At 47.4% G+C, this 23,373-nt stretch overlaps 1 protein-coding gene across 2 annotated transcripts in view; it reads right to left on the reverse strand.

Annotated features, from left to right (window-relative positions):
• Window positions 1–23,373, reverse strand: part of BICD1 (BICD cargo adaptor 1) — a 277,073-nt gene that overhangs the window by 59,914 nt on the left and 193,786 nt on the right. For both annotated transcript variants that reach the window (XM_026657537.1, XM_026657536.1), the window contains exon 5: window positions 4,618–5,712. In XM_026657537.1, coding sequence (XP_026513322.1) covers window positions 4,618–5,712 — 1,095 coding nt within the window. The remainder of the gene's footprint in view (window positions 1–4,617; window positions 5,713–23,373) is intronic.

The following is a 23,373-nucleotide window of genomic DNA, read 5'->3' on the forward strand; positions in this document are numbered from 1 at the left end:
CCCCCCCGGCGGCCAGAGCGCCGGGGGCAGGGCAGCGAGCCCCGGCGGGGGCAGGGCAGCGAGCCCCGGCTGGGGCTCGGCTCTCCCCCCTCAGGCGGCCAGAGCGCCGCGCCGCCGCCCCCCTCCAGGTGCCGCCCCAAGCACCAGCTTGGGTGCCTGGTGCCTGGAGCCGGCCCTGGGTCTGAGGCTTTCACAGCCCCTGCACTCTGCCCTTTTACCTAGATCAAAGGGCCTAGAACAAGGGTGTGTCTCAGTTACACCACATCTACATCAACAATATACCTGTATTAGGATGGGGCTACTCGTGGTCAGATACTATAATGATAAGGGCCTCATATAGACCTCGATTAATAGTTAGATTATTGTTGGTGAAGCATGACATGGAAATAAAGCTGATTGGCTTTCAAATATTAGGATGAGTTTGCAAAGTTAGCAATTAAGAGACATCTTTTTACTTGCAAACTGAGCACATTCGACTGGAGTCATTGAGAAACAGACACAGAATCCCACTGTGCTTTTTCACACAACAACTTTTCAGGGCAGAGTTGCAACACCTTCATTTCACATACGTAAGATCCATGAGTCCTCTTTCTCTAGTTAAGTGTGTATCTTAATATACATGTAAAAAAAACCGATATGGCATAAAATTCACTGGATGTACAATACAGCCAAGTTAACTTTGCTGTTGGAATCTTTAGTGTTGTATTTCCTGACCTCTGGGTGATTTTACATTTTCAGCCTATCATCATTTATATTATAGTAGTGACCTAATGCCCTAATCAGGATTGGGACTGATTGTCCTGTTCTCTGAACTAACACAGATGATGGAAAAGCCCTCAAGAGTTTACAATTTATGGCCCTGATCCTGCAAACACTTAAACACATGCTTGAGGACAAATAGTTCTATGGAAGTCAGTGGAACTATTCACCTGCTTAAAGTTAAGCACATGGTAGGCCTCGGACTTAGCTCACCCCCACACTAACCTCACCTTGACCAGCCTTGTGTAGACCTGGGACTTAGCTCATCCCCATACTAAACTAGCCTTGATTAGCCTTGGGTGAAACTCAGGGATTTCACCACTAAAATTAAGAAAAAATGCTCTGCTGCTGCTAAGACACCCCCACCTCAGGAATGCCCCTAACAAGAGTTCTAACTCAAGGGTTGTAAAGTAGAGACACCCAGGCGCTGGGAAGTTTAGGGAGGATACAGAAAAACCCCAACAAATGGGAAATAGATAAGATAAGCTCTGACCAGCAAATTTATGCTGACAATCTGCACAAACAAAGAAGGTCATAAATAAGGTACAATTTGGGCATGAAAGATAAAATGTAAAGAGCAGGGAGGAGAAAACATAGGTGCCAGTGCATGACTGGTTAAATGTTGTTACCTAGGGGTGTTGAATAATGTAGTAGGTTTAGTAAATTTGAAGGATGGAGCTAGTTTTACCTATATAATATAAATGAAAAACAATGCTCTTTGGGAACCATCTCTGACCTGCAGTTCAACATCAAACTGCTAGAACTCTGACCCCCTTGCATGACCGTGACGTGCAGAGGCAGCACCAGCATCCCCAGATGAGTGGATCCTGACTAGCCATCCGGTGAAGTTTGTCTATATATTGGGAGTGGTGAGCATAATAGCTTTGCTTGGCAGATGTATTCTGTGTGTGTTGCTAATAAATAGATGTTTAGAGCACAGCTGTGTAAGGCTCTTGCACTGGGAAAACGTTATGCAGACCTGTATAGCCCAGAGCCCCATGGGAAAGGGCGGGTACTTAAATTGACCAGGTTTACCCTGAGCTCCATGGGTAAGGGTATGTGCTTTACAGCCCGAGCCCTCGGTAGGGAAAGGGTGAGGGTACCAAAATTAACCAGGTCACGCCTTGAGCCCTTGGCAGGGTATAGGCGGGGTGCCCTAGATTTTTGCGGATAACAACGTGCATAATAGTTTGCAAGACTGGGGCCTAAAAAGATACCAAAGCCTAAAGATACAAAAGCAAAGGGTTGGCGATAGGGGTATAACACAAATAAATGAACATAGTGATGATTGACATTTTACATTTAACATACAATGCGCCTTATTCTCGTCTTACTATACAATATCAAGAATAGACCTGGTCAAAAAATGAAAAGAAAATTTGAGACAAATTTTAAAATCTTTATTTCATTTTTGAAAATGTTTTAATCTCCTTTTTATCATTTTCAAAATAAAAATAAAAAAATGTGGGGTGTTTTTGATCAGCTTTGTCCCAAAGTGATACATATTTTTTTAAAAATTCAGTATTTCTTATTTTAGAAAAAATTTCAATGGCAACAAAATGGCATTTCTGGAAAACAAATATTTGAAAAATTCCAACCCGCTCAAAATCAGGAGTAACTGCATTTAAGTCAATAGAGTTTTACTGATGTAAAACCAGTATAGAAAGGAAAACCAGACCCATTATATCTGGCCAGGTGACTGCAGTGACAAACTAGTATCCAAATTGGATAAGAGATTTGCATACCCAAGAGAGTTGTCTGATCCACTCATTTGTATTAAATGATCAGACATTGTTCAATAATCAGAAGGGTCTACAATTTTGCTGATCATTTTGCTTTGCAGAAATAAATAAATATTTTCCCCTGCCTAGAGTGCGTGGGTTATTCCTGCCATTTAACTCCTGTTGACTATAAAGGGATCAGTCACTGAATTTGTTTAGCAGAGAGCACCCACCCTTGTTAGGACAGCACAAAGATATTGTAGTCTAGTGGTTACAGTTGGGGAATGGAAGTCAGGAGGCCTGGATGCTAATCCTGACCCACCGCATGTCTTTGGTTGAATCACTTAGCCTTTCTATGCCTTGGTATCCCCACCTGTAAAATGGGGTAACGATACCCACATTTGTAAAGTGTTTTGAGATCCTTGGCTGTGTACATGCAATGAATTGTTTTTTTAATTCCCGAGCACCCTGGAGTTGCATACTGCCTCGAGGCTACGGCACATCATGTTACCTTTTGGAAGACCCAGGTTTGGTTGTGGCCCTCAAAACCTGGTTTCTTCTCAAACCAGGAGACCCACTAGGGAGCCATGTTAGGGCTCGGCTCTATCTGTGCCTTTCTTACTGCCCTTCTCCTTCTCCTGTAGGCTGATCCAGAGGTGAAAGTAAGCCGGACCGGCTTCCCCAGGCTGGTGATTTAAAGGGCCCAGGCTCCCTTCAGTGGCCAGAGCCCAGGGCCCTTTAAATCGCCTCCCGAGCCCCGTTGCCGGAGCCCTGGAGTAGTGGCAGCAGGGCTCTGGTGGTGATTTAGAGGGCCCGGGGCACCCCGCAGCGGCCGGAGCCCCTGGCCCCTTAAATCACTGCCAGAGCCCTACCGCCACTATCCTGAGGCTCCGGCAGCGGGGCTCGGGCGGCGCTTTAAAGGGCCCGGGTCTCCCCGCAGTGGCCTGAGCCCCTGGCCCTTTAAATCCCCACGGTAGCCCTGCCGCCACTACCCTGGGGCTCCAGCAGCCGGGCTCGAACGGCGATTTAAAGGCCCGGGGCTCCTGCTGCTGCCTCTGCGGCGGCAGGGCTCCCGTGGGGATTTAAGGGCCCGGAGCGCCCTGCTGCCGGAGCCCCAGGCCCTTTAATTCGCCACCCAAGCCTGTCTGCCGGAGCCCTGGGGTAACAGTGGCAGGGCTCCATCAGCGATAATAAAGGACCCAAGCTCTGCTGCGATAGTGGCGGCCAGAGCCCCGGACCCTTTAAATCACCCCTGAGCCCCAGGCTCCCAGCCACCTCTGCAGCTGGTAGCTCCGGGCATAGGCGCTGACTCCGTGGGTGCTCTGGGGCTGGAGCACCCACAGGGAAAAATTGGTGAGTGCTCTGCACCCACTGGCAGCTGCTCGCCCCGCCCGCCCCAGCTCACCTCCACCTCCGCCTCCTCCGCTTCTCCCCCTAGCTCTCAGCGCTTGCCACTGCAAAATAGCTGTTTTGCGGCGGCAAGCACTGGGAGGGAGGAGGGGGAACGCGGTGCGCTCAGGGAAGAGGCGGGGCCGGGGCGGGGTTTTGGGGAAGGGGTCCAATAGGCGCAGGGAGGGGGCGGAGTGGGGTGGGGACTTTGGGGAAGGGATTGGAATGGGGGCAGGGCATGGGTGGAGTCGGGGCGGGGCTAGGGGAGGGGTCGAGCACCACCGGCGCCAGGAAAAGTTGGCGCCTATGGCTCCGGGAGTGATTTAGATGCCCCAGGGCTCCCCGGGGCCTTTAAAACTTTATTTAAAGGCCCCGCCTCTTCCAGTTGAGGCCATGCCTCTTCCAGTTGAGGCCACACCCCTGCTCAGGACTCCAGTGTACCAGTAAGTCCTTTAACTTACTTTCACCCTGGGCTGATCCATGTAATGACATTGAGGTCTCAAACTCTGCAGCAAGTCACTCACTCTGCCCATCCTTTAGGTCAAGGTTGGGTGCTGCAAAAAGACTCTGCAGAAAGATTGCAGGGAGTTAAACAAGAAAAACAAGAAAACCCTCAGCCTCATTGTGACTGACTGGAAAGATGGACAGCTGATTCTTCAAATGTCTACCACAATACCTGCTGAAAGGCACATAAATCAGCTATGAAAATACTGATCACCACAAACTGACAGCATTGCTACTCACTTACCTGTTTGTTGGCTTTCAACACTGCCCTCAGGGTTGCTATCTGCTCCCGTTTTGTACTCAGCAGGGACTTCAGTTTCAGTATCTCTTCCATTAAGGCCTCCTTGTCCTTATCAATCATGGGCACTAGTTCACGTGCTGCCGCACGCTGGCGTGACAGCTGCAGTGACCGATCTACAGCCTTCTGCAGGTGCTTGATTTGGTCCCGTATTATTGCATTTAGGTTGTAGATATTCATTGGCTCTTTGCGTATGTCACTGGTGTCAGAGACGGGAGAGGAAGGAGGGGCCGTGATGACAGGAGAAATCGTAGGTGTCTTGGTTGGACTTTGTTCTTTGCCAGCCTCTATGCTCTCTTTCGAAACATGCTCAGTTGGGGTCCTGGCTTCTACCGGGGATGCCGTTCCTCTTCTGGTGAGCCGTGGAGACAGGAGCCCCCTAGGATCATCAGGTCCCTTCAGGCTCCCACTACGAGTGACTCTACTTTGCCTGTAATAGTCCAACATGACCCTATTGGGAGTTTCATTATTACACAAACATACATGGTGATAGAGCTGAGCCAGCTCCTCACTAAATGTCACCAGCTCATCCTGGGCTGTGTTGAGGGTATTATGGTTTTCATTCGCTACGCTTGTCATCCTTTGCAAATCTTTTTCTATGTGAACCATTTTCTCGTAACTTTCCTTAGTTGATTTTTCCAGGTTTGTCACCTGCTCATCATACCTCTGGATCCTGCTCTCATACTTCGCCTTTTCTTCTGTGTAGTTTTCCACACATTTATTGTATTTCTCCTTTAAGGCCTTTATCTCAGCTTTAAGGTCGATCACTTCTGTCACGGCCACTTTGTATTTACACTCTAGGATCTCCAGGCCATTGATGTCTACTTCATAGTCATGCGTTTCCTCGCTGGAGTCTCGGCCCTTCTCACAGTCCAGCTCTACTTTCAGCTCCTTGTTGTTCTGCAGTCCCCTCATGGCGTTGACGTGCTCGGTGAGCCTATGGACCCGCTCGTGTTGCTCAGTCAGGGCTCCCTTTGTGTGTTCTAGCTGCGTCTGGGACTCCTGAAGGTTGGCCAGGAGAATAGCTTTTTCTCTCTCCACCTGGAATGATATAATAAAGAATATTAACATTTGAGAAGGGAATTAAACTAAGAGACCTAGACCCATAGGCCATGAAGCCTATGCCACGGCCTGACTTTTTGGCCAGGCCAAACCTCAGTGGTGCTGCGACCATGTGTGCCAGGTCACAATGCCACTCGCTCAAATTTGTCCTGGGCTCCTCTCTGTCATGATGGGGGGCTGCTGGGACAAACTTGAGTGGGACAAACCCCTGCACCAGGTTGCAGTGCGATTTGCTCAAATTTGAAGGGGGTGGGTGGACGGGGTCACAGGCCAGGAGGGTCAGGTTGATGGTGGGGTGCCAGAGAGGGGAAGAGAAGGGTCAGGAGGGGGGCAGGGATCTATTTCCCCCCCCACACACACACTTTAAATGGTGCTCTGCAGCCCCTGTATAGGCCAGTTCTCAATCTTCGTGTGCTTGTGTGCTGGCCACCAAACAATTTTTCCCCCAACTATGTAACCTAGTTGAGGTTTCAAAGCACTTGAGGAAATTTAGACATACCAGCCATTAATTTTAAAATTAAATTGTAGGTACACATATAAATCTCCTAGTGTGTCTGAAATCTCAACTCCCACTCCCATTTGCAGTAGTCTAATGACAGGTGGTCATTATTTCTTATTATTAGTGCTTATTTCATCAAGGGCTACTCACTTCCCTAGCAATTCTCCTTAGCAATCTAAATTGACAGTGACTGGTTTCTCATTAAAGATCAGATTTATCCCAAAATATGTTCTCTGAATTTTAAACTACCACCACCCGTTATTCAGCCAATCTCATGATATAATGCATCATAATGATACATATACATTTCTCCCCTAAGGGTACAAATTAATGTAGGAGTTTCTGTGAAAAACTCTGCCATTCTTTCACCATCATTATTTATTTATTTGGATTTTTACCAACAATTATGAAAAGCACCCTATCAGTGCTCCTGGGTATCCCTGACAATCTTTAAAAAATACATTAAACAGATGCATACATTCCCCCAGCTCAAATGAAGTAATGCAGCAACTACATAAATAGAAATAGAAATTACAGCACACACATAATCCCCAGATATCCACTCCACCACTATGTACCCCCACTTGGCACTCATCTCAAAGACAAGGGAGAAAACATGGTCCTTGCAGCACACCCTGGGGACTAACAAACTGGCTCTGTTACAAACCTGGAGGTGGACACAGATGGTGTCAATCAAAAGCCAGCAATCTGTATGTGTGCTATAAAGTTTTGGGGCCACATCATCTCCTGTCTGGGAGAAGGAAAGCAGGAGTTGAGCTGCCATTGGCTCTGAGCTATATTAATTCTGTCCTAGGTTTCCACAGAGAAATCTAGAGGTTAAAAAGGAGATGGTGCCATGGAGAATGGCCATTCCCTCAGTGGTTTTAATACAGAACATCTCAAAGCAAGGGAACCAGGTTAATTGTTAGTAGGTTGGTCTGTTCAGATACAGATTGTCATACATAAAAAAACAGAAAATTTAAAGTTTCCCGTGTGTCTTTGTCCAGATCAGAACTGGTGATGCAATGGAAGGTAAAAGACTGTGGGTCTATCCCTGCTTCCCATGGTTTCAATGGGTGTTTTTGACAGTAATTTCAATATGTGCAGGATTAGAGTGTGGGTTGTGAGCAGGTTAGATTTAATTGTGAATGACTCGGTGTGCTCTTTGTTTATACATTTGGAGAAAAATGCCAGTTCCATCTTTGTTTTATGGGAAACAGAATTACTAATTCAGAGAAATCAGAGCTGCCTGTTTCTAAAAGCCTTTTAAAAAGCATTTCCCCCCATAGGTATCTCCCCAGACAATATCTGGGAGAGTCAAATCAGTCTCTGCAAAATTTATATGGGAAAAAAAGGGCTTTTAAAGACTTTATAAAAAAAGAATATTAATACCATTAATGTTCATTCAGTGTTCTAAAGTGCAGTTCAGACTCCTATTATCCTATAGCTAGGATTCTGCATTTCCCAATTTAAACGGCTAAGTGCATGAGGGATGGTTTATATGTCTGCTTTTAAAACCTGGCCTCTATTTTTGCACCTGTAGTCAGCAGCAGACATAAAATTGTAGGTGGAAAAACAGAAGCCATTTTAAAGCCTCTTTACAAATCTTAATTCTTTTGTGTGCAGGTGGAAGAGAGAAGATGGCTCTTTCTCTAACCCACTGAATACTTAAGCAGAAAAATTGGGGCCAAATTGTATTACCATTTTCCTCATATCCGTGTTACAACACAAACAGCACATCCACCTCCTCAGACATACAGAGCTGCATTTCTGTCAGCATTTAGTCCCCATTGGAATCTAAAGCTACTGAAGAGGTTAGTCTAATTCCATGGCTGTAGCAGGGATTTCTTCAGTTCAGTCTTGGGCTCTGCCACTGCCTCAGTTTATCAGACTGTTAATCAGACTTCACACTGCGAGTGTTTTTGCTCTAGCCCTCCCTTTTATGACCGTCTGGTTTATTAAAAAAACAACAGTTTACAATAACACAGATCTTCCAACCAGCCTTCTTAGCTGGCTCACACCCTTGGTTCAGGGTTCCTAGTCCAATGTCTGCTGAGACTTTCTTCCTAGCAGCATGGGTGGTGGGTGGAGCCCCATTTCGGGGAGACTAGCCCACAGCTCCACCCCTTCCGCCCCCACCAGAGGGACTCCACCCCTCAGCCCAGGGGCGGCTCTATGTTTTTTGCTGCCCCAAGCACGGCAGTAAGGCTGTCTTCGGCGGCATGCCTGCAGGAGGTCCACTGCTCACGCGGATTCGGCGGGGTTTCTGCGGGTGTTCTGTTGGTCCCGCGCTTTTGGGGTACCCGCTGCCGAATTGCCGCTGAACCCACGGGGCCGGCGGACCTCCCGCAGGCATGCCACTGAAGGTTGCTTGACTGCCGCCCTCACGGGGACCGGCACGCGCTTGCTGCGCTGGTGCCTAGAGCCGCCTCTGCCTCAGCCAAAGGAACCCCGGGCTGGCTGAAGCCCCGACCCCTCCCCACACCTGCCTGGAGATGACCCGAGCTCCCCCAAACCTGCCCAGAGGATCCCCGGGCCAGCTGCAGCTGGGCCTCCCCTCCCCAGACCCTAAGCCGCCCAGGGGAAAGGCATCTTTTCCCGAAGATGCTTTTGATATGCCCCATGCAGGTTCCAGGGCAGCTGAGAAGGTGGTATTTGTTACTCAGCTTCCTGGGTACAACAGGAATCTTTCTGGAGTCCAGGGAGATTACTGATGAACCCAGAAAGCTGAATAGCAGATACCACCTCCTCAGCTGCCCCAGAACCTGCATGGAGCATAATAAAGCAAAACCTTCGCCTGCCAAACCCCGCAACTGGGGGTCTGGCGGCCGCAGCAGTGCCAGGGGAGGAGAGCCTCCCCTGGCCTATTATACCTGCCACCCATGCCTAGCAGGCTTCTGCTCCCTGCAAGTCTCTCTCTCCTCAGCCTAGTTTTCACTGACTCTCCACTCTTTAATGGAACACTGGTGTAGCCCAGTGGGCTAGCTTACCTCTATTACATTTTCTGCTTTGCATTATATTCTGCTTTATTATATTCAGCAGTAATGCAAGGAGCCTACAGTCCTGTATCCTGTAAGACATTAGCTTCAGCAGTTAGCATGAGACTTGCGGCCTACGAACTTTGGCATAGATAAACTTAGGTAACCCATAAGTTTTGGGGAACTAGAAGTAGAATGTAAGGGGGAATTTTGTCCATAATGACATCAGCCAACCATAGCAACATGAACTAACACCAGCTTCTAGAATGTTTTGGATGGAACATCCAACCACAAGACTGCCATGGCAACGAATTGACGTATATCATAATGGGGTGAAATCATAAATATATTAACCTATAGAAAAAGGATATGGTAAAGGGAGGAAATACAAATAAGGAAGAGGGGAGAAACCCCTACTGAATATGCATTAGACATGGTAACGTCAGCAGAACATATTATAAAAGTGGCATCCCAGGGCAGTGGGAGGGAGAGAGATGTAGCCCTTGGGAGGGGCCAGAATGATGGCCATTGGTGAAGATGAGGAAGGTGACGGTGATGAGGAAGATAATAGCTAACATTTCAGGTTGTTCTGCAAGGGATGGTGTATGTATGGATGTTCAGATGTACTTTTGTATTATCTCTGTCTACCTTACCGAGTTAGAGCATGTGTGACTTTGCTAAATGTATTGTGACAGACCCAGACCAGTGGGGTACAGGAGTCTGGTAGAGGGCAAATATACTGGTCACTGGATGAGTAGTTTTCTGTTCCCTGAGTGACCAGAGCAGGGGCTCCACTAGAATAATCAGGAACCTGCTAGAACCAGTTAAGGCAGGCAGGCTAATTAGGACACCTGGAGCCAATTAAGAAGAAGCTGCTAGAATCAATTAAGGCAGGCTAATCAGGGCACCTGGGCTTTAAAAAGGAACTCACTTCAGTTTGTGGTGCGAGTGTGAGGAGTTGGGAGCAAGAGGCGCAAGGAGCTGAGTGGGAGTGGGAGTGGGAGTGGGAGTGGGAGTGGGAGTGCTGCTGGAGGACTGAGGAGCACAAGCGTTATCAGACACCAGGAGGAAGGTCCTGTGGTGAGAATAAGGAAGGTGTTTGGAGGAGGCCATGGGGAAGTAGCCCAGGGAGTTGTAGCTGTCATACAGATGTTACAGGAGGCACTATAGACAGCTGCAGTCCACAAGGCCCTGGGCTGGAACCCGGAGTAGAGGGCAGGCCCGGGTTCCCCCCAAACCTCCCAATTGACCTGAACTGTGGTCCCTTCCAGAGGGGAAGGTCTCTGGGCTGTTCCCCAACCCACATGGTGAATCTCTGAGGCAAGAAAATCTGCCAATAAGCGCAGGACCCGCCAAGATAGAGGAGGAACTTTGTCACAGTATTCATAAATTATTTATTTGTAAATATAGAAGTTACTATAGTGTGAGTGTTACACCTGTGCACATTGGGGTCCCCAACTATATAATAATTTTAGTAATACTGGACCTGATCTTGGGGCAAGAACCTGTCTATCCTGAAAGTGATAACTGGGAATTTTTATTCATAATCTATAGATCAGGTTATACTGACTTCCCAGGGCTGGTCTCCCTGGAATCTTTCTCCTGACTGAACTGAGGCTGCCATCATGTCTCCTAACAGGCCTGGTTCTTAGTTGCATGCTCCCCTCCACATGCCCGGTCCTACTCATTCCATTCATCTGGCAAGGTGGGCTACACCTGGCAGAGATGAGGCTGAATATCAACCATCTTAAAGTGCCAGCTCTTCCTGTGACAATAACCATATACTGAAACGATATATGGATATTGTCACAAGAAGAGCTGGCCCTTAAAGGTAAGTAGTGCAACAGCAGGAACATTAGGAGAAGTCCTTGAATTCGGCGGCTAACAGTGGATTCTACTGATACAGAAATAAAGATGGCTGCATGGAGCTCTGTAGGGAGGCGGTGTGGTTCCCTGGTGCCCCCGAGAGGGACGAGCTCTGCCGGACACCAGAGTGGGTGGAGCCAGAGCACTCCAAGCCTGCCCCCCAGAGGGTCAGAGGCCAGACAGGAAGTATAAGAGCTTAACCCCAGAGCTCACTCGAGAGGCAGCCGCTGGAGAGGCCAGACACCTCTGGCCCAGCTCCAGCAACCAGCGGCAGACCTGGAGACTGGCCTGACTGGCCGACACTCGACGCGGACCAGCATGTGGGAGAGTCGCTGAGCCTACCCCTCACCAGCTACCCCCAGGATCCAATAGTGATCGACCCCCCCGAGGACACCACCTTGACCCAGGTACCTCCAAAGGGGGAGTTGGGAAGTAGCCCGGGAGCAGCCGACCCTAGTCTGGCTGCAACACAGCCGGAACCCACGTCAGTGTGTTGCGGCCAGGATCCCCACTGACAACAGCGGGCCTTTGGTCGCTGATAGGACCCCGGGCTGGGATGCAGTGGAGTGGGAGGGCCTGCATCCCCCACCTGCCACCCAATGCATGGGTGGCAGTCTCCCCCTCTCCCAGGCCGCTCAGAGCCTGAAGCCTGGGTGTGCTATTTACCTGTGTTTGCTCAGCCCCTGTCTGAGGGCCTGAGCCTTGGACTCTTTACTGCCCCGCCTTGACCCAGGGCCTTGGCCTGCTGACTATATAAACTGCTACTCAGCCCCTGCCTGAGGGCCTGAGCTGTGATTCTTTATTGCCCTGCCCTGACCCAGGGCCTGGGCTAGTTATCTGTTAATTGTTACCTGTGTGTGCTCAGCTCCCTGCCGGACAGCTTGAGCCAGGACTCCTGCTGCCCGACTGATTCCCCAAGGGGCCGTGCAAGGACTAAGGGAGGCGGGGTGGTTCCCCGCCGCCCCGGAGAGGGACAAGCCCCGGCTAACCTCTCCACAGGCTCATTGTCAAATAATGTTTTACTATTTGTTACAGGAAGTTGGCCCTACAGAGCCACTGTTTTCCAGTGACCATGACTGCTTAAACTAGTTAGAAAGAATTGACTCCTACTACATTATTGTTCAGTGCAGACATCTACTATGGAGAAGGAAATTAATGGGAATGTTTATGATATCTTTAATAAACACAAACCAGATCTGGAAAAATTGCTTCTCTTGCAAAATTTCAGACTGGCAAAATAAATAGAGAACTTGCATAGAAATGATTATCTGCTTGCAGATACAAAAAACGTAGTGTTAGAAGTACTGTAGTGTATCTGGGACCCATATGCTAACTGGAATACTAGGTGAGACATTTAAAGAAATCTATGGAATCAATATAAATGTATTCTAATAAGCAGTACAATACTCGGCGACACTAGGATATTACTGTGTGTTTCAGTGACTAGTATATGCTTCTACCTTAAAAAAAAAAAAAAAAGCAAGAGCAAACTCCTAAATAATAATGACTTTCTGCTGTTCCTAAGTATTTCACTTTCTATAATCTGCCGTATTTTTATTTCCACCCACAGCAATCTTCTAGAAACAGGGTGTTATATTTCAGTGTCATCTGGGTTTTTTGGACAACTAAATTAGTAGTTTCACTAACTAACTTCATCATTATCTAAAGCAAACTAAAAAAACAACCCAAATGAGCTGTACGTGTTTCATGCTGCACACTTCTCTGCAAGGATTTCAGTTTGGGGGTATTTTCCCCCAATGTGGGTTAGCAGTTTGCTTTGAACTACGGGAACCAAATTTATCATTATTATTTAGTTTGTTAACAAGAGAAGTTAGCAATGAACTGATGGTGGGAAATGTGAAGAACTTCTGAACAGGAAACTTCCATTATGGAACCTGATGTCTAGTCTAATTTTCTTGGTTCTCTGGACAGAAAAGCACTGGAAGTGCTAAGGAAGCTGAAGGAGGAGGTCAGAGAGGGAGAACACTGAACATTGTTCAATAGCCACCACATTGGATGATGAAGAAGGGTCAGCAGGTCTGAAGAAAGTTTGTCTAATCCTCTCCACTCAGAAGAAAGGTGGCTATGAGGTAGGGCCTCAAGAATAAGGAGAATAAAGTGGTGGAAGGAATCACAGGGCTCTGAAAAGGACATGGATAATTCCTCCTTCCCAAAACAGAGAAGACATCTTTGCCATTAATAACCATTAGAATTTTGATTGAGGCATGGACCTTCGCTGGGAATTGGTGGGTCATGTTACTCACTTCCTTTAGAAGGTGTGTCTTGTTTGCACTATTGGAATACAAGCAGTGACAGTAAGGTCTCCTCGGCACCAGCCAGGAACTGGCCTGTCAAGAGGCATGAAGGAGTACAGCCCCAGAGCTGCAGGAGGAATTGTACCTGCCTTAACCAATATTTTGATGTGTGTGCAACAATAGGCCTATAGTTTGATAATAGGGCAAATAAATGGCTGTTGTGTACAGAAATTTCAAATTGCTAAAATACACACCCTTTGGTGGAAGTGGGAAGTGCTCATACCAACCTTTGATACATGCCTCCATGAATATAACACCACAAAGACACTGCTGAAGATAGCAAATCCCATTTTGCTGAAGCATTACCAGCATGAACATATAATTAAATCCCCATGTCCAACATCAAGAAACTTCCTGGAGGAATTCCTCACATTTAATTTGTGAGACCATAGGTGAGCTCATGTGGCTCTAAATAGAAAGGACAGTTTACTTAAAAAAAAAAAATAGCAACACCAGCATTCTAGTGTAAACCTTTAAGTTTCTATAGCTGTTGTCCCAAAAATTTTCAGGGTCGCATCCCCCCTTATCCCTGTCTGTGCCCCCCACCCCACCCCCGAGCCAGGCCGCAGCTCCTGGAAGGAGGGATTCGGACAAGGGTAAGGGGGCCAAGGCTGGAGCCAGGAGCAAAGCCTTGGCCGGGCCGTGGTCGGGTGCTGAGGCTGGAGGGCGGGGAGCTCTGCTCCCTCCCAGCCCCACCCTGCTGATCTATAGAAATCATGTCAGTTTTCTTGCTGTGTCTATTTTTTTAAAAAATTCTTAACATGCTTAGGATGCCTAGTAAGGGCAGTTGCTGTCTGTATTACACACAGTATCAAGTTGCTATGGCCAGGCATATCCACTGTGGACTCAACTACAAAACCTGCTCATGTATATATACTATTTGGAATACACTTTTTAAAATGTGAAGAACAATATTAGGCTGGTCATTGTCAGTAGACTGACAACGTTACTGAGAATAGTTACCAAATGAATACTGTTAACATGTTTGTGTATGCTTTTCCTCACAAAACTAATTGTACAAAGTTCCAGGTACCATATCATCACTGTTTTCTTATGTCATAACCGAGATTTGGTAATGAAATAGGTAAAAGAGTTAATACTCCAGCAAAATGTCACTTAACCTGTAGGGGCACTTTTTCCCCCATTGATCACAATAAAGTGAGGTTCATTATATTCTCAATTTTACTTCTGTGCATCTCTCACTTTTTTTCCATGAGTCTCCCTTTAGCAGAGAGACACAACGATGGGCCTAATCCTGGAAGGTGCCAAGAACACTTAGTTTGCACTGAGCTGACATGCTATGCACCCCACAGGAATTGCTTAACAGTTTGCATGGTTGGACCTTTAGGCTGTGTGGCTTTGTATTATTTCTTTTTGGAATGATCATAACAGAGATGTTGGCAACTTCTTCTTCTTCTGTGTTTTTTTTATTAAGTATATATACACTGGATCCCTTCCCAATTCTGAGAATGCCTCCTGCGGGCATGGAGGAATGGAAAACAAACTGCTAATATTATGCTCACCAGTGGTACTCTATACAAGGTGCATCACCAGCAGGGGATAATAATGTGGAATACAACATTGTGTTATGTCTCAAACACCAAGAGCTCTTAGAGTAAGTATTCAACAAGAGGAACTCTTCTCCCATTTTCTTCTTTCTTGATTGAATGCCAAATCTTTTTCCAACTTAAGTTAATGGCAAAAACTCCAATTGACTGTAACGGAAGCAGAACTGAGTCTACATACACTAAGGACTAATTCAGATACCCTTACTCACATTGAATAGCACCTTAGTCCACAGATACTCCCATTTACTTCAATGAGACTAAGGTGCTACTGAACCAGTGTAATGGTCAGGGCCGGCTCCAGGCACCAGCTTGCCAAGCAGGTGCTTGGGGCAGCCACTCTGGAGAGGGGCGGCACGTCCAGCTATTCGGCGGACGGTCCCTCACTCCCGCTTGGAGCGAAGGACCTCCCGCCAAATTGCTGCCGCAGGTCGCGACTTTTTTTTTTTTTTTTTTTTTTTTGCCGCTTGGGGCGGCAAAATCCCTGGAGCTGGCCCTGCTAATGGTATCAGAAAGTGGCCCTAATTTATTCATCAAGAGGAACTGAAAGGGACCTCGAGAGGTCATCAAGTCCCACCTCCTGTGCTGAGGCAGGACCAAGTAAACCTAGACCATCATCTGACAGGTGTTTGTCCCACCTGTTCTTAACAACCTCCAACAACTGGGATTCCACAACCTCCCTTGGAAGCCTATTCCAGTGCTTAACCACTCTTATAGTTAGAAAGTTTTTACTAATATCTAACTATAAACGAGTTGGCTGCCCCCGTGTGCCCTCTGGTGGCCTTGTGCCTCAGCCCTGCCTTGCCCTTTATTCTCCCTTTTCCAGGCCCTTTTACAGAAACTCCACACTTGCTCATCCAATCACCACCCTTATTGGGGCCTGGGTTTATTCAGACAAATAACTCAGAAGTAAAACTCAGAGTCCCAAAAATCTGTCCTGGGGCATGGCTCTTACCTCAGAGCCTGGAGGACCAAAAGGGTTCCTTCTTAGAGTTCTTTGTTAATGAGTTCTTACGGGATTGACCTACCCTGGGGTTGACCTATTCTGGGGTTCAGCTTGCAGCAGTCCTGCTCAGAGCTGACTCCCCTGTAAACTTCCCAGAGTCAGCCCTCTCAAACAACTGTCAGCTCTCTTATAAGGAACCAGCTGCTTGAGGTTCTCTCCCCCCTGCACCAGGTGTCTCTTGTTAGCTCATATAACAAGCCTGCTCTAGACTGTGAATGCAGCTCCCTCACTCTAACCTAAATTCCTTGCTGCAGATTAAGCCCGTTACTTCTTATCCTACTTTAAATGACATGGTGAACAATTGATTACTGTCCTCTTTATAAGAGCCCTTAACATATTTGAAGACTGTTATCAGGGTCCCTCCCCAGTCTTCTTTTCTCAAGACTAAACACACCCAGTTTTCTAAACCTTTTATCATTTTTGTTGCTTTCCTGTGGACTCTCTCTCTAATTTATTCACATCTTTCCTAAAGTGTGGTGCCCAGAACTGGACACAGTACTCCAGCTACTCCCCAGGGCTGAGTAGAGCAGGCCAATTACCTCCCATGTCTTACATACTACATTCCTGTTAATACACCTCAGAATGACATTAGCCTTTTTTTTGCAGCTGCACCACACTGTTGACTCATATTCAATTTGTGATCACTCTAACCTCCGGATGCTTTTTAGCAGTTCTACCACATAGCCAGTTATTCCCCATTTTATAGCTGTGCATTTGATTTTTCCTTCCTAAGTGAAGTACTTTTCATTTCTCTTTATTGAATTTCATCTTGTTAATTTCCAACCAACTTCCAATTTGTCAAGGTTGTTTGAATTCTAATCCTTTGAATTCTTTCCAGCTTGATGTCATCTGCAACTTTTATAAGCACTCTCTCCACTCCATTATCCAAGTCATTAATGAGACTATTGAATAGTACCGGACCAAGGACTGACACTTGCAGGACCCCACTAGATATGCTCTCCCAGTCTGTCAATGAACCATTGATAACTACTCTGAGAGTATGGTCTTTCAACAAGTTATGCACACATCTTTCATCTAGACCACATTTCCCTAGCTTACTTATGAGAATGTCATATGAGACTGTGTCAATAGCCTTATTAAAATCAAGTTATATCATATCTACTGCTTCCCCTCATCCACTAGGCCAGTAACCCTGTCAAAGAAGGAAATTAGGTTGGTTCGTCATGAGTTGTTCTTGACAAACCCATGCTGGCTATTCCCTATAACCCTACTGTCCTCCAGAGGCTTACAAACTGATTGTTTAATAATTTGTTCCAGTATCTTTCCAGGTATCAAAGTTAGGCTGACTGGTCTACAAATCCTTGGGGTCTTCTTTGTTCCCCTTTTTAAAGATAGATTATATTTGCTCTTTGACACTAGTAAGCCAGCTCAGGATAAAATTAACAGACTAGTTCACCTGAGTGTGATCTTAAAGGCATGTCAAGAGGCATTGCAAGGTAATCAGGCTAATTCACTGTGTGTAAGTAACAAAGGAATGTTAATTGGGCTTCCAAACATAAGAGGTTCACTTGTGTTGATAAGAATCAAGAGTAGATACTAAATTGCATTTTGACAGGTTTCAAAGTGGTAGCCGTGTTAGTCTGTATCAGCAAAAACAACAAGGAGTTCTTGTGGCACCTTAGAGACTAGCAAATTTATTTGGGCACAAGCTTTCGTGGTCTAGAACCCACTTCATCAGATGCATGCAGTGGAAAATACAGGAGCAGGTATAACTACATGAAAGCATGGGAGTTGCCTTACCAAGTGTGAGGTCAATCTAATGAGACAATTCACTTAACAGCAGGATACTAAGGGAGGAAAGATAACTTCTCTGAAATGGACCACTCTCATTACCACTTCAAAAGTTATCTTTCCTCCCTTGGTATCCTGCTGTTAAGTGAATTGTCTCGTTAGACTGACCTCACACTTGGTAAGGCAACTCCCATCCTTTCATGTATTTATACCTGCTCCTGTATTTTCCACTCCATGCATCTGATGAAGTGGGTTCTAGCCCATGAAAGCTTATGCCCAAATAAATTTGTTAGTGTCTAAGGTGCCACAAGGACTCCTCTTTAAATTGCATTTGTCTGAATTTACCCACATCCTCTTAGAAGGTACCAATGTAATCAAATTAACTTTTTCATGTTTTGTGTTTGCCTTTACATTATGTATGCAACTCTACTCAATTGTTATTAGATCAAAAAGCACATATTTAGCATTTAGATGTAAAATTACTTGATATAGACTTGGTGGCGATCACATTGTGTTTACAAGACCGAAACGTAAAGGCTGCAGCATTCAATCTTCAAAGCAAGGCCATTAGGACTTGTCACAGACTCAAATATCTATTCTTCCTCACACTAGATGCCCAGACTGTCTTTCTAGGAAGACACCTGTCAGCTTGTTCTTTAGTCAGAGAGCTATAAATATAGATTCATGGGACTGATCCAACAGCTCTGATCTTTCTGGATGCTATCAGGGGCTATTCCAGATGCAAGACGGATCTCCCCAAATCTGCTTTGGTAAAACCCTGAGGAACTTATGGAAGGACACTAAGGGTATGTCTACACTACGAAATTAGGTCGAATTTATAGAAGCTGGTTTTATAGATATCGGTTTTATAAAGTCGATTGTGTGTGTCCCCACATAAAATGCCCGAAGTGTATTAAGTCGGCGGACTGCGTCCACAGTACCGAGGCTAGCGTCGACTTCCGGAGCGTTGCACTGTGGGTAGCTATCCCACAGTTCCCGCAGTCTCCGCTGCCCATGGGAATTCTGGGTTGAGATCTCAATGCATGATGATGCAAAAACAGTGTCACAGGGGGGTTCTGGGTACATGTCGTCAGGCCCCTCCCCCTCCATCAGAGCAACGGCAGACAATCAATTCGTGCCTTTTTACCTGGGTTACCTGTGCAGACAACATACTACGGCAAGCATGGAGCCCGCTCAGCTCAGCTCACCATCATCATATGTCATCTGGGTGCCGGCAGACATGGTACTGCATTGCTACACAGCAGCAGCTAATTGCCTTTTGGCAGTAGACGGTGCAGTATGACTGGTAGCCGTCATCGGCTATCTGGGTGCTGGCAGACGTGGAGCTGCATTGCTACACAGCAGCAGCTCCTTGCCTTTTGGCAGTGGATGGTATATTACGATTGATATCTGTCATCGTCATATTCCTCAGTGAGTTCAATCAGAGGCACCCGGGAAACTTCTTCAGCAGATTCCTCTAAGAAATACTGAACCAAACTTTCCACTCTGGGCATCTGATTCTTCATTTTGTCTCCTGGAGACCCGGCAGTCCTATTGAACCGTCTTGATGATGATGGCTAGCAGTCGTAATACAGCATTTTCTGCCAAGCACCCAGAAGATGCCGATGGCTATCAGTCATGCTGCACCGTCTGCTGCCAGTTTAAGATGTAAAAATAGATGGACCAGATTTGTTCTGTATTCATTTGCTTCCCCCTCCCTCCATGAAATCAACGGCCTGCTAAACCCAGGGTTTTGAGTTCAATCTTTGGGGGGGCCATTCTGTGTGACAGTTGTTTGTGTTTCTCCCTGATGCACAGCCACCTTTCTTGATTTTAATTCCCTGTACCTGTACGCCATGTCGTCACTCGCCCCACCCTCCTGCCCTCCGTCAGACACTAGTTTCGCGCCTTTTTTCAGCCCAGACGCCATAGCACTGGGATCATGGAGCCTGCTCAGATCACCGCGGCAATTATGAGCACTATGAACACCACGCGCATTGTCCTGGAGTATATGCAGAGCCAGAACATGCCAAAGCAAAACCAGGACCAGGCGAGGAGGTGATTGCAGCGATTGCAGCACGGTGACAAGAGTGATGAGGAAGTTGACATGGACATAGACCTCTCACAAAGTCCAGGCCCCAGCAATGTGCAAATCATGGTGTTATTGGGACAGGTTCATGCCATGAAACGCCAATTCTGGGCCCGGGAAACAAGCACAGACTGGTGGGACCGCATCGTTTTGCAGGTGTGGGACGATTCCCAGTGGCTGCGAAACTTTCGCATGCGTAAGGGCACTTTCATGGAACTTTGTGACTTGCTTTCCCCTGCCCTGAAGCGCCAGAATACCAGGATGAAAGCAGTCCTCACAGTTGAGAAGTGAGTGGCGATAGCCCTGTGGAAGCTTGCAACGCCAGACAGCTACTGGTCAGTCGGGAATCAATTTGGAGTGTGCAAATCTACTGTGGGGGCTGCTGTGATCCAAGTTGCCAGGGCAATCAAAGACCTGCTGATATCAAGGGTAGTGACTCTGGGAAACGTGCAGGTCATAGTGGATGGCTTTGCTGCAATGGGATTCCCATTGTGGTGGGGCGATAGACGGAACCCATATCCCTATCTTGTCACCGGAGCACCAAGCCACCGAGTACATAAACCGCAAGGGGTACTTTTCAATTCTGCTGCAAGCCCTGGTGGATCACAAGGTACGTTTCACCAACATCAACGTGGGATGGCCGGGAAAGGTACATGATGCTCGCGTCTTCAGGCACTCTGGTCTGTTTCGAAAGCTGGAGGAAGGGACTTTCTTCCCAGACCAGAAAATAACCATTGGAGATGTTGAAAGACCTATCGTTATCCTTGGGGACCCTGCCTACCCCTTAATGCCATGGTTCATGAAGCCGTACACAGGCAGCCTGGACAGTAGTCAGGACCTGTTCAACTATAGGCTGAGCAAGTGCCGAATGGTGGTGGAATGTGCATTTGGACGTTTAAAAGCGCGCTGGCGCAGCTTACTGACTCGGATAGACCTCAGCGAAACCAATATCCCCATTGTTATTGCTGCTTGCTGTGCGCTCCACAATATCTGTGAGAGTAAGGGGGAGACATTTATGGCGGGGTGGGAGGTTGAGGCAAATCGCCTGGTCGCTGATTACACACAGCCAGACACCAGGGCAGTTAGAAGAGTACAGCAGGGCGCGGTGCGCATCAGAGAAGCTTTGAAAACGAGTTTTGTGACTGGCCAGGCTACGGTGTGAAACTTCTGTTTGTTTCTCCTTGATGAACCCTCCGCCCTGCCCCCCCGGTTCACTCTACTTCCCTGTAAACTAACCACCCCACCCTCCCCTCTCCCCTTCGAGTACTGCTTGCAGAGGCAATAAAGTCATTGTTCCTTCACATTCATGCATTCTTTATTAATTCATCACACAACTAGGGGGATAATTGCCAAGGTAGCCCGGGATGGAGGGGGGAGGAGGGAAGGAAAAGGACACACTGCAGTTTAAAACTTTAAAACTTTAACACTTATTGAAGTCCAGCCTTCCGATGCTCGCGCAATCATCTGGGGTGGAGTGACTGGGTGGCCGGAGGCCCCCCCATCGTGTTCTTGGGCGTCTGGGTGAGGAGGCAATGGGACTTGGGGAGGAGGACTGTTGGTTACACAGGGGCTGTAGCAGTGGTCTCTGCTCCTGCTGCCTTTCCTGCAGCTCAACCATACGCTGGAGCATATCAGTTTGATGCTCCAGCAGCCGGAGCATCGACTCTTGCCTTCTGTCAGCAAGCTGACGCCACCTATCCTCTTCAGCTCGCCACTTGCTCTCTTCAGCCCGCGATTCAGCCTGCCACCTCTCCTCTCGTTCATATTGTGCTTTTTTGCACTCTGATATTGACTGCCTCCACGCATTCTGCTGTGCTCTGTCAGCATGGGAGGACATCTGGAGCTCCGAGAACATATCATCCCGAGTCCGCCGTTTTCTCCTTCTAATCTTCACTAGCCTCTGTGAAGGAGAAACATTTGCAGCTGGTGGAGGAGAAGGGAGAGGTGGTTAAAAAAGACACATTTTAGAGAACAATGGGTACACTCTTTCACGTTAAATTTTGCTGTTCACATTACACAGCACATGTGCTTTCGTTACAAGGTCGCATTTTTCCTCTTATATTGAGGGCCTGCCAGTTTGGTGTGAGAGATCACTCACGCAGTGCCAGGCAACAGATTTCGGCTTGCAGGCAGCCATGGTAAGCCACAGTCTTTTGGCTTTTTTAACCTTCTTAACATGTGGGAATGGTTTCAAACAGCAGCGCCCTCATTTCCCATACCAAGCACCCATTGGGTTGGCCATTTAAAATGGGTTTGCAACGTAAAAGGAGGGGCTGCGGTTTCCGGGTTAACATGCAGCACAAACCCAACTACCCCCCCACACACCCAGTTCTCTGGGATGATCACTTCACCTCTCCCCCCTACCGCGTGGCTAACAGCGGGGAACATTTCTGTTCAGCCGAGCAGGAACGGGCACCTCTGAATGTCCCCTTAATAAAATCACCCCATTTCAACCAGGTGACCATGAATGATATCACTCTCCTGAGGATAACAAAGAGAGATAAGGAATGGATGTTGTCTGCATGCCAGCAAACACCGGGACCATACGTTGCCATGCTTTGTTATGCAATGATTCCAGACTACGTGCTACTGGCTTGGCGTGGTAAAGTGTCCTACCATGGCGGACGGGATAAGGCAGCCCTCCCCAGAAACCTTTTGCAAAGGCTTTGGGAGTACATGAAGGAGAGCTTTCTGGAGATGTCCCTGGAGGATTTCCGCTTCATCCCCATACAAGTTAACAGACTTTTCCAGTAGCTGTACTGGCCGCGATTGCCAGGGCAAATTAATCATTAATCATTAAACACGCTTGCTTTTAACCCATGTGTAATATTTACAAAGGTACACTTACCAGAGGTCCCTTGTGTGCCCTCAGGGTCTGGGAGCACGCCTTGGGTGAGTTCGAGGGTTACTGGTTCCAGGTCCAGGGTGAAAAACATATCCTGGCTGTTGGGGAAACCGGTTTCTCCGCTTCCTTGCTGTGAGCTATCTTCATTGTCTTCATCATCATCTTCCTCGTACTCCGAACCCACTTCCCTGTTGTGTGTTTCTCCATTGATAGAGTCAAAGCACACGGTTGGGGTAGTGGTGGCTGCACCCCATAGCATCGCATGCAGCTCCGCATAGAAGCGGCATGTTTGTGGCTCTGCCCCGGACCTTCCGTTTGCCTCTCTGGCTTTGTGGTAGGCTTGCCTTAGCTCCTTAATTTTCACGCGGCACTGCTGTGCGTCCCTGTTATGGCCTCTGTCCTCCATGGCCTTTGAGACCTTTTCTAATATTTTGCCATTTCGTTTACTGCTACGGAGTTCAGCTAGCACTGATTCATCTCCCCATATGGCGAGCAGATCCCGTACCTCCCGTTCGGTCCATGATGGAGTCCCAGGATCGCAAATGAGCTCCATCATGGTTACCTGTGCTGATGAGCTCTGCGTGTTCACCTGTGTTCTCCACGCTGGGCAAACAGGAAATGAAATTCAAAAGTTCGTGGGGCTTTTCCTGTCTACCTGGTCAGTGCATCTGAGTTGAGAGTGCTGTCCAGAGCGGTCACAATGAAGCACTGTGGAATAGCTCCCG

The sequence above is a fragment of the Terrapene carolina genome, unplaced genomic scaffold (genome assembly GCF_002925995.2).
Source record: "Terrapene carolina triunguis isolate 2854851 unplaced genomic scaffold, T_m_triunguis-2.0 Scaffold247, whole genome shotgun sequence".
NCBI lineage: Eukaryota > Metazoa > Chordata > Testudines > Emydidae > Terrapene > Terrapene triunguis.